General features: G+C 32.2%; 1 protein-coding gene across 2 annotated transcripts in view; it reads right to left on the reverse strand.

The window, feature by feature from the left end:
• RPS6KA6 (ribosomal protein S6 kinase A6) overlaps positions 1–12,679 on the reverse strand; it is a gene marked incomplete at its 3' end in the record, with an annotated part of 166,101 nt that overhangs the window by 37,945 nt on the left and 115,477 nt on the right. For both annotated transcript variants that reach the window (XM_082864243.1, XM_082864244.1), the window contains exons 18-20: positions 12,393–12,554; positions 7,671–7,747; positions 5,763–5,880 (exon numbers count right to left, since the gene is read on the reverse strand). In XM_082864243.1, the coding sequence (XP_082720369.1) occupies positions 5,763–5,880; positions 7,671–7,747; positions 12,393–12,554 (357 nt within the window). The remainder of the gene's footprint in view (positions 1–5,762; positions 5,881–7,670; positions 7,748–12,392; positions 12,555–12,679) is intronic.

Raw genomic sequence — 12,679 nt, forward strand, 5'->3', positions numbered from 1 at the left:
ACTAATTAAAATGATTAACTTAATCTAATCTAGACTTAAAGATTTCCTATTTTTTTAATATCCATTTTAAGTAAAAGTCAGCAAAACTCTAAATTCTTTGAACAAACACTAATACGGGAGAATAGCAATTTTCCTATTCTTCTCACAGTACTCAGATGGCAAATTCATTAAAGCTTGGAAACTACTGATTAATAATTCATCACTTCTATTTCAAATTTAATCATGTGACTGAGATAAACCATTATTTTCACTGCAGTTATTACTAATTATACTGCAAGCATTTTAATTTGGTCAAATGTATTACAATTCATACTTCCTCAGTATAAAAGACTGAGTTCCATACATAAGTAACACTTTCTGCCCTGATTAAAGGTAACAACAAATTATCCCTCACAATTAAATAAGAATAAAATTCTAATTATTGAATTTGCTAGTGCATTTCCCTAGCTCTGTTTAGACATTGTAGTCTTTCTCTAGTATTATTTGGCACAAGGTGTTTGAAAGCTATAGTACTAGAAGTTCTAGAAGTATTTCAGTATAGTGTTTTCGTTTTTGTTTTAAATTTTTATTGGAGTATAGTTGATTTACAATGTTGTGTTAGTTTCAGGTGTACAGCAAAGTGAATCAGTTATACATACATCATATATCCAATCTTTTTTTTTTTTACATTATTTTCCCATATAGGTCATTACAGAGTATTGAGTAGAATTCCTTGTGCTATACAGCAGGTTCTTATTAGTTATCTATTTTACATATAGTAGTGTGTATATGTCAATCCCAATCTCCAAATTCATCCCCCCCCCATTATCCCCTGGTAACTGTAAGTTTGTTTTCTACATCTGTGACTCTACATCTATTTTGTAAATAAGTTTATTTGTACCTTTTTTTAGATTCCACATATAAGTGATATCATATGATATTTGTCTTCCTCTGACTTACTTCACTCAGTATGATAATCTCTAGGTCCATCCATGTTGCTGCAGTTGGCATTATTTTGTTCTTTTTTATGGCTGAGTAATATTCCATTGCACATATGTACCACATATTCTTTATCCATCCCTCTGTTGATGGACATTTAGATTGCTACCATGTCCTGGCTATTGTAAATAGTGTTGCAATGAACATTGGGGTACATCTATCATTTTGAATTATGGTTTTGTCTGGGTATATGCCCAGGAGTGGGGATTGCTGGGTCGTATGGTAGCTCTATTTCTAGTTTTTTTAAAGAAGCTCCATACTGTTCTCCATAGTGGCTGTACCAATTTACATTCCCAACAACAGTGTAGGAGGGTTGTCTTTTCTCCACACCCGCTCCAGCATTTATTGTTTGTAGATTTTTCGATGATGGCCATTCTGACCGGTGTGAGGTGATACCTCATTGCAGTTTTGATTTGCACTTCTCTAATAATTTGTGATGTTGAGCATCTTTTTATGAGCTTTTTTTGCCACCTGCATGTCTTCTTTGGAGAAATGTCTATTTAGATCTTCCACCCACTTTTTGATTGAGTTGTTTGTTTTTTTGATATTGAGCTACATGAGCTGTTCATATATTTTGGAGATTAATCCCTTGTTGGTTGCTCCATTTGCCAATATTTTCTCCCATTCTGAAGGCTGTCTTTTTGTTTTGTTTATGGTTTCCTTTGCTGTGCAAAAGCTTTTAAGTTTAATTAGATCTCACTTGTTTATTTTTGTTTTTAGTTTCATTACTCTAGGAGGTGGATCAAAAAAGATCTTGCTGCAATTTATGCCAAAGAGTGTTCTGCTTATGTTTTCCTCTAAGAGTTTTATAGTGTCCAGCCTTACATTTCAATATAGTGTTTTAACTGTAAAGCTGCTGTTCAATATAGACTAAGTAACAAGTAATAAGCTTTGGTATACTTAATTTCCATATTATAGGAAAGAAGTAGGTGAACGATAACACCTTTCCTCTGAGCCTTAAAGGGTTATAGACCTCTTTCTTCTCCATTCCATCCACATAATCCAAGCTAATCAAGCCTTTCTTCCTCCAGAAAGTCTTCCCTAACATGTGGTAGACTGAAAAGAGTACTGGAATGAAAATCAATTCCAGCTATGCCACTCAGTGTATGACCATGGACAAGATAAATTCTGCACACCTTGGTTTATCTCTCTGCAAAATGATGGACCAGATCCCACCTAGCTCTAGAAATCTATGACTTTTAAATATGTGAACAAAAAACTTCACTTAAAAGCAACTTCAAGCCAAAAATGGTAAAGAAATATTTACATAAAACCTGACCACTTATTTCGAATTTATAGCCATTCACAGTGGTACATATATACAATAGAATATTACTCAGCCATAAAAAGGAATGAAATTGGGTCATTTGTTGAGACGTGGATGGATCTGGAGACTGTCATACAGAGTGAAGTAAGTCAGAAAGAGAAAAACAAATACCGTATATTAACGCAGGTATGTGGAACCTAGAAAAATGGTACAGATGAACCGGTTTGCAGGGAAGAAATTGAGACACACATGTAGAGAACAAACGTATGGACACCAAAGGGGGAAAGCCGCGGGGGGCTGGGGGTGGTGGTGTGATGAATGGGGCGATTGGGATTGACATGTATACACTGATGTGTATAAAACTGATGACTAATAAGAACCTGCTGTATAAAAAAAAAAGAAAGAACCAAAACAGCCAAGACAATTTTGAAGAGGAAGAAGATGTGGTAGTGATAAGGTATGGAGACTTATTTATGCAATAACAAGACTTTTAAAATAAAAGTAGTGTAATGTTGGCATGGGAGTGGGCAAGTACTGTATGTCAATGTAACAGTTCAGAGTGCTCAAGAAATGACCCACATATAATGAGAACTTGGTGTTATTATAAATTGGCATTATATTGATTAATCAAAAAAAAACGACCACTTATTTCAAATTTATAGTCATTCACAATAGGAAAATATTTATATTTCTATATTGGACAAAAAAAAGCTTAGAGTGTAAATTAACAATGCAAGGTATACTTGAGGAAAAGATTAAATAGCTTGTGAAAAGAGTATTCAATTAAGTATTTATTATGCTAGGTATGATAGGAAATGCAAAAGTGAATATGACATTTAAAGCTCCCTGAGTGGGAAAAGTAAAAATGCATACAAATGAATATATAACCAGGGAGAAAGTGATTAAGTACTAATACTCTAATAAAAGTACATACAATGCAATAATAGGAATGCAGTTGAGGAAAAGCACAAGTTGCTCTTTTTAAAGAAGGCAAGGGAGGAAGCCACAAATAACCGTCCTGTAAAAACTTCTACTGGGCAATTCTTTTTTTGGTCAAGGGTGTATGTATTTGAAATAAGTGACATTTTACTTACTTAAATTATTGTAAAATTTAGATAGAAATGCCTTGTAATTAATCAGGTATTACTGTGTTTATTTTTAATATATTGTGACACCATGAAAATTTCATTACTCTCTTGCCTCTTCTACTTTTGTTTTGTTTACCAGATTCTTCTCCTTGTCCCCACTGTTTAACAAAAGGGAAGCAGCAATGTCAATGTTCTCAATGCTGAAACTATTGTAGCAATAAGACACACAAAGCTAACATGACTTCCACTATCACCCCCACCCCCACCCCATTTAATTGAATGAACAAATTCTAGGAACTGTGCATGGACAGGAGGCAAACAGAATCATTTTCTATATGCTTCTGATAGTGATACTCACCAATGTCAAGAAAAGCACTGGAAAGGGAAAAACAACTTATAAGGAACTATAATTGAGTAAAACAATTGTCATGAGGTGACAGTAAATGTTACAGTTCTCCCAACTAAAGGGAACTAGTATAAGGAGTTATGGGTAACTGAACAATAGTTTACCTTCATCACTAATTTAAAACAGACAAGAAATTATTGAACTGTTAAAATGTACAGATTTTTTTTAAAGTTCATATAGCTCATTTGCTCAGTAATCTGCCACCATTTTCAGAAAAATTCCAAAGACAGAACTAAAGTAATTTAATCCATAAAAAGGGAATACATGAAAGACCTTGTGAAATATTTCAACATCCCCAATATATTTTTCTATGTTAATTTCTCCAGAATATCAAACTAAATGAGGTAAGAATAAAACTGAATTTTGATATCTATTATTCCTTAAGCATTACACAGACGCAAACATAAAACACATAGAACATGGAAAACCAAAAATCTAAGCACAAGTGGCATATAAATCTCTATTTCAGCATTAGATTCACTGTTGCTAGTTATTTTTTTTTAGAGGAACACAAGAGTTTCATGTGTATAGCTTTAAACATTGGAATTGTTCCTTGGGAAAATGTACTTTTTGACGCATGACCTGGCTGATTAGAAAATACATATATTTAATGAATAATATTAGTAGTTTAAATCACTTTATAAAGGGAAATCTGACAAATTATAAATAAACCAAATTGCATAGAAATGGAATTTTGGAATTGGAAGGAACCAAAGGGAGAACTTAATCCCCAAATTTTACAGATGAGCAAACTGAGGCAGGCAGTTAGTAGATCAAAAACTAGCACTCAGTTCTCTTGGCTTCCAATCAGGTGTTCCTTTTACTACACCACACAGCACACTTGTGTTATGGCTAAGATCCAAACACAATCCCCTCCCTGTGTTTCTAATGTTTGAAAGGTAATGATAATCAAATCCCTGATTTTTTTATTCTACAGTGATCAGGATACAAGATTTACTACATAATGTATCCTACAGATTAGCTAATGTCCCTGAGACAATTAGGTTTTATCATTAGCAGATATTAAATACAAGCAAATCCTTTTGTCTTAAAATGTTTTCTACTTCAAAACGTAGCTTAAAAGCTTCAGGGCCCTATAAACCACATGCTGACAACTTTGGGTTGTTGTTTTAAAACTTAAAATTTTTAGACTATAAATGTAAGAATTAATATTCAAGCCTTGACCTATTATTTTTTCCCTAAATTAAGTAAGGCCAGTTACTTTGAAACTTCACTAATAACGACAGCCACTAGCCACCTGTGGCTATTAAGCACTTTTAAAATGTAGGTACGTCCAAATTCAGACGGGCTATAATATAAAATACACACAAGAATTTGAAAAATTAGTATGAAAAAAGAATGTAAAATCTCACTAATTTTTAAAATATTGATTAGATGTTGAAATATTTTGGATATACCAGGTTAAATAAAATATATTATTAACATTAATTTTGCCTGTTTATTTTTTTTTAATGTGACTACTAGAAATTTTAAAATTACATACGTGGCTTGCATATTGAACATTTCTATTGAACAGCTCTTAGCCATCAATCGTAAATATCTAGGTACAACTGATAAAAAGTTTGTATATTCTCTAAGAATAAGTTAACATATAAAAATCACCTACATAATCACTAGTCAATGTCTGTGCTAAAGAAGATATCATGTGTAAAAACATATTAAATGCAGAAACCAACTTTAGTTGGCTTTATGTATTTTTCCTCAGTAGATTTACATTTTTGGTTTTGGTTAATACTGGAAGTGGTTTATATTCCCTGATCACATGTGAACTGATAAGAGAGAAATGTGTCCCAGAAGCATGGCAAAAAAAAAAAAAAATTCAGCCTTTGTCTTCTTCAATCCACACATATATGTGAGTTGACTTAAAAACAAATACTGTGATTTAAAAACAAATACTGACATAAAACACCATCAGATACTCTGCGAATGCAGACTAGGCTATAACTTAAAGATTTCAGGAATTAACAGTAATTCAACAAAACAAAACATCTATAATTTATACCTTTGCTCCATCTGAAATACTGTCCCAGTTTCCACCACTCAAAGAGAACTTTCCATTGCCTATACGCAGCAGTATCTCTTCAGGAGTATCATTGGGGCCATTAGCAAATGGAGTATATCTATTAATAAAAAAAGATTTAAGTATACATAAGGGCCTAACATATATATTAAATCTAATTGAAAGTGATGAGTATAGAACTACAAGAATATATTTACTATAGTAAATTAAGAATACCACCTAAAATTTCCCTTTACTGTTCATATCAAATTTTATATTTCAAACAATAAACTTAATCCTAATGAATTATTTAATAAAATGAAGAGTCTTGCCTACAGCAATCATTTTTTTTGCCTTTGATCAGTTAATCAATGTAAAATAAAATAAAGGTAGCTTTTTATGTAGCTCTACATTCTGAAAATCAGACCAGAATGAAACATGCAAATTTTATATTCTCACGGGCATAAGTTAGCAAACCAAATATACCTACTATGAAGAAATTGTTAATTTTATATATTCATAATATATTTATTGAATTGGCTCAAATTTATTCATTAGCATTTTATCAATATTATCAGTGAAAACAAGTTAACCATAGTTTTAATTAATGTTTATGAAAAACTGGTTAAATATTTATAACAATGTAACAGAAAAATCCTCTATAGCCATTAAAATTATTACATGGATCAGTATTCACAGACAGGAAGACAAATACATTGTATGAAGTTAAAATAGTTTAAAAAATAATTATAGAATGACAAAAAGTGATCAGTTTTATACCATTGTAACAAATGGAACTAAAAATGGTATTCAAATTTGGGAACAGAAAGACTTATGGTTAAAAAGTATGAGGAAGATGTCTTAATATGTTAATGTGTTAATTCTCTCATGTAACCATTAAGTTGACAAAAACACACATACATATGCACACACACAAAATGTTTTGTTTAGTCATAAAGTAAATATTTGAAAGCAGCTATCTAGAAATTGTATCCCATGGTTTGAAACCAATACTGCTGATTGCTGTTCACATGAAAACTTGAGCTACCCTTAACTTTAGCACTTGCTGTGGTCTATAACTATTTTGCCTATGTCTAAAAGTACGTGGAATATACTGACATGTAATTATCACCAAGCCAATAAATAATTTAGAGTCACCATTTTCATAACTTATCTTTATAAAGCTCCTGCTACATCAAGCATATTTAATTATACTAAATGGCTTCTTTAAAAACTCACACCTAAGTACAATTATATTATAATTCTTCAAATTTCATTCTACACATTAGACTTTGCTAAACCTAGCCTTTATCTACGGCTACACATTTTTACTCCTAAATAAAAGTGCTACTCATTATTAAAACAGCACTTGTATTATTTATAAATTAACAATATTAACACAATCCAATGGTTACATTTTTTAGTATTTCTTTATCCTTTTAAAAGAAGGCAGCTGTGCGTGTTTCTGTAGTTTAGTATTGTTACCACTTTATTTAGCTTTGTTATAAAGCTCGATCTTACTAAATCTCTATTGCCAAGAGAACCAAAATTCAAGTACTTAAAAAAAATTAACACCAGCAAGTTCAGGGGTAAGCATCTGCTGAACCATGAAATTATTTCATGCTCAAGTAAACATTTTCAAAAAGTAATGCACTCAAATGTAAAATATCAAAATAAAAATAAATGCTTTATTTTGAAGTTTTAGTTCTAACTGAACAATCTTTTAATTATATATCTAAATAATGCCTCCTTAAACACCTTATGTTTTTTTAATTTTATAAGTATATAATATTTTGAAATATTGATAGCATTTTCCTTAAGGTTATTTTCATCTGTCCTCTTTCTAGATGAAAATATACAGGTGAAATTCAAATAATGATGTGAATTAATTTGAGTATATAAATTTCTTACCCAGCCAACATTGTGTAAAAAAGGACTCCCAGACTCCAAATATCACAAGCAGCATCATAGCCTTGTTGCATAAGAACCTGAGAAAGAAATACTCATCTGGTACTACTCAGTATAAACTCAGTTTTCTCATCTAAAAGAAAGTTGTGCTTCTAATAATCTCACAAATGTTCACAATTTAGCTCATTTTAATCTTTTCAAAAATAAATTCACAATGTTAAAGGGAAAGTTTTCTGCAATTAACAAGCATTCAATAAGTGGCTATTAATGTGATTAAGCAACATGAGTGATACAAAAAAACAGCCTTTAAAGATATGATCCCTGACCTCAATGAGCTTTCACTCCTCCTCTCAGGAAATCCAGACACATCAAAATTTAAAATAATATGTATAGAGAGCTTAATATATTCTACACAGAGTACTGTCTTTTAACCCTAACACTGACTCTATGAGATAGATATTACTTCCATTTTGAAGATGAGGAAACTGACGTAAATGGTAAGTAATTTGCCCAATATCACAAAACTAGTGAGTAGTGGAGCAGGCATTCTTACTCTAGTGTCTGTGATTTTAATATCTATGATAATTGCCTCCTTATTACACAAGAGGTGGTAAGATAATATATAATCTCATGAAAGCAAGATGAATTTATATTTTATATACAAGGCTCATGTCTTAAAAAAATCAGTATATTTCTGGATCACAAACACACATTTGAAAAATTCTGAATGGTTTTGTTAATTTTTCATATAATAATTTAGGTAGCTTTTTTCTTTTGAGACTAGTATTAATAAAAATCAAATAACATATTTATTATATATTCATGTGAATATTCTCTGTGAAGTTAATAGCTAGTCTGAGGTGAAATGAGGCCTTTTTTTAAATTTAGAAAAACAAGCCCACTGCTAAAGCCTTTAGACATAGGAACAAAATAGAAACATTATTAATGCGTTAACACTGGCGACTGTATAACCACCAGAATGGACATTTCATTTATAAAAGGCTAAAAATATTAATGTTTAGCTTTGACAATGGCCAGACTTGAATAATACATATCTAACTAACTTAAAATTCAAGATATAATGTTTTTTTCATAGTCAAAGTGTATTTATAGGAGCACACGTATCTGCAAACTTGGGAAGCTGAATAGGCTATCAAAATACCTATTTAACTGGCTTATGTAAATAACACTAGTGGAGACTACAAAGGCCCTAATAAATAATGAGGTAGAGCTAAACAATTCACATCACGATAAGCCTAACCTGGCATCCTCTAGTGAAACATAAACCTCTCCTGCTTTTTTCCCTTATCTCTTTCCTTTTCTCATCACTTCCTTTTTTTTTAAAATACATTTATTTATTTAATTTATTTATAATTCTTGGCTGCATTGGGTCTTTGTTGCTATGCGCAGGCTTTCTCTAGTTGCGGTGAGTGGGGGTTACTCTTCGTTGCGGTGCACGGGCTTCTCATTGCAGTGGCTTCTCTTGTTGTGGAGCATGGGCTCTAGGCATGTGGACTTCAGTAGTTGTGGCTTGTGGGCTTCAGTAGTTGTGGAGCACAGGCTCTAGAGCACAGGCTCAGTAGTTGTGGTGCACAGGCTTAGTTGCTCTGCGGCATGTTGGATCTTCCCGGACCAGGGCTTGAACCCATGTCCCCTGCATTGGCAGGAGGATTCTTAACCACTGCTACATCAGGGAAGCCCTCTCATCATTTCTTGCAGTTCTGGGCATCACCATGTTTTCCCTGGTTCCCTTAGGACAATATTTTTAAAGGTTCCCGGATGATCCAATGCAAAGCCAAGGCTGAGGGACTGCTTAGTGAACTAGTTGGACAGGCAAGGGTTAATCAGTGAGTCAGCTATAGGTATTTCATACTCCCAAAACCTTCAGAGTTAATGAGAAGAAAGGCACTGGAGGGATCATATTGCTTAATCTAATTAGGATCAATCATGAAAAACTTGGTTTAGCTTTACCACACACTTAAACCCATTTTGTAGCTGTAAAGAAGAGGCAGTCTACTTTTGTTCTAGATCTCAATGTCCTATTAATAGTAAGAACATACAGCCATAAAAAAAAAAGGCAAGGTAGCAGGATGAAGGAAAGAGTACAATGTAGAAAGTAACGTGCTTCATACCTTCTTACTTGCATCAAGTTAAATACAAAGAAGATAGAAGTCAAAATTAAAGTAGTTAATGACTTTACTTTCTCTCTCATTTGGCTTCCCAAATCATCAAAATGTAACATAGACAGAGATGCTCATTCAGATAAATTCATATTTGGAGGAAAACATATGACAGCCTAAAGCCAGAGCAAAGCAGGGTAATTTCACATTTACTTTTTAAAAAGAGTTGCAGGCATAGCATCCATCCAATATATTGTAAATTCCTTTAGTTCAGGATCATTCTTAGACCTCAGTAGACATTAAATGTCAGTTGAATAATATGATAGATTTGCTTTTATAAAAGAATAAATATTTTTTGAGATACATTAATTTTTGTGACATAGGTATAGTACAAAAGCACATCTATTAAGTAAATAAGCCTTAAGAGGTTGACTGAATTGATGCATATCAAAAAAGTGAATGAATATTCCTTATTGTTCAGCTGAAATTAGTACTACTAATTAGTTTCTCTTTTAGCAAATAAGGGATCTTAATGAACTGTGATGAATAATGAATTTATACTCTCATAAATGCTATTATTTATTCAAATATCTGCATGGATACTTGAATCTTTCTGATTCTAGTTGAAAAGATAATGCATTTCACTTCACTAATAATTTTTGAAGGGGTCTGAAATTTTAGAAACAAATCTTACCCCAAACCTGTTTTACATTTATAACAATTTACAAATATGCATTGATTGCTAGCAGAGGCTTCAGCTCTTGATAATAAAACTTTTCAAAGCATTTTGAAAATACAAATTATAACCTAGCCAAAGGTAGTTCAGACACTAGAGGCATTAGTTACAGACAAGTGGTCTCCACATGCCCACCTGAAAACCTTCACTATTACAATGGTGAGAGTGTCTTACTACAATGGAAGTCTGTTAGGATAAAAAGCATCAATGGGCTGTATTCTACTCTGCAGATTTGTACTCATTTACCTAGGAAAATGTTTACCTAGCCATTAATCTAAAGATGTTTACCTAACCATTAATCTAAACACAGACATACTGTATATTTTTCATTTTAATGAAATGAGAAATATACAGTATACCCTATATTTAACAGAAGAACCTTAATCTCAAATTTCTATCTTCCTATTCTATAAAACCATTAAAATGCCCTAGAAAAGCTAATTTTTTATGCCTAAGATATCTCTTACATCTGGGGGCAGTACAATAACCCCTTCTTGGATCATGCATGCATCCCAATTTTTGTTTTGGGACATACAGTTTCTATATATTTTAATGTGATAAAAATTTGTACATTCATTATTCTATGAATATAATTAAAATATAGATTAGAGCACATTCTCTGCATACATACACAATTTCTTACAGGGAAAATCTTATCATAAAAACCCTGTAAAGCAGGTGTTATACTTCTTCCTCAACATTAACATCTTAAAGGAAGATTTAATAAATTTTAACATGGGAACTTTTCACTATTAGAAAGTTATTTTCCTATTTTCTATGTTTCTATTTTCATCACTAGAAATATTATTTTTCTAATAGCTACATTAAAATACAGATTTGTTGATATTTCAATATAAGAAATATGCTGTGTCTTGTATTATATCTGATGTGCAATATTATCCATAAAGGACTAGTATTTAATGCAAAAAAAATCATGCACATGAGATAGGAATTCATCCTCAAATTATTTTATTCTTCTTCTGACTTGGAAAATTCAATTTTTCTAACCTGAGGATATCTGTGTATTTTCATTTGTGTTAAACATCCGATAATTCATATGACTTAGCATTATTCATAACATATAAGAACAGTTCTTGACTTTTACAAAGAAAACTTATAAACAATCTATATGACCAATGCCATCCCTGATTCATTTTTCATCACCCATACTTTCACTGCTGTGGGAGTTGCTACTGTCAAAGCTCCCATCCCCATTATCAGAACTGACAGACTGCTGGAGCTTGCCAAATGTGAAACGTGCACCCCTTGACTTCCTCATCTTCACCTTTCCTGTCTCTTCTAAGATCTACATACGAATGTTATTTGCCAAGAAAAACCCTACCGCTTATTAAAAAAACCCTGTGAAGCTGTTTTCTCCATGAATTAGAAGATCTTAAAGATAATCGGGGATGGCATTGCCCATGTTATGTATAATGCTAAACAATATAAATCACTTCATGTTCAGCACAAACCAAAATATCTGAAAATCTATCCTGGCTTTGTTACACAGTGAATGCTGATATTAAGTATTTTGAGCCTCAGTTTCCTCCTTTAGAATATTTAATATGTTTAAGGTGAGGTTATCTTCACTCTCTGCCCTGCTCTAAAAGGGTATGATTCTGAAACCACCATGTAACCCAGCAGAATAGAATAATCTGATTATTACATTCAGGTTGGTTTCAGATGCTAGTTATTAGTTTGAATATTTATATTGGGAGTTATCAGAATTCAATGATTTAAAGAGCTTTATAGCTGGGAAAGGACAAGATAACTCAGCTTTTACCTACCTACCATAACATATACATGATATCAAATACATTTAACTAAAGGAAAAGAATGAAAGGCAAATACTGAAGTTTTAAAGAATACCTCAGGTGCCACAAAGTTTGCAGTGTAGCATGGAGTTAAAAGAAGTCCATTTTCTCCTCGAAGTTGTTTTGCAAACCCAAAATCACAGATCCTAATGGAGTCTGCATTGGCTGATTCATCCACGTATAAAATATTACTGGGTTTAAGATCACGATGAACAACCTTGAACATTAAAAAAAAAAAGCTTTACAATTCTATAGCTAACTAAATATCTGTGGAATAAAACATTGTAAGTTAATATATTTCCAGGAAAGGGAAATGTCTCAATCATAAAATTTTGAAAATGA

This window comes from Leucopleurus acutus (assembly GCF_964270905.1).
Source record: "Leucopleurus acutus genome assembly, chromosome: X".
NCBI lineage: Eukaryota > Metazoa > Chordata > Mammalia > Artiodactyla > Delphinidae > Leucopleurus > Leucopleurus acutus.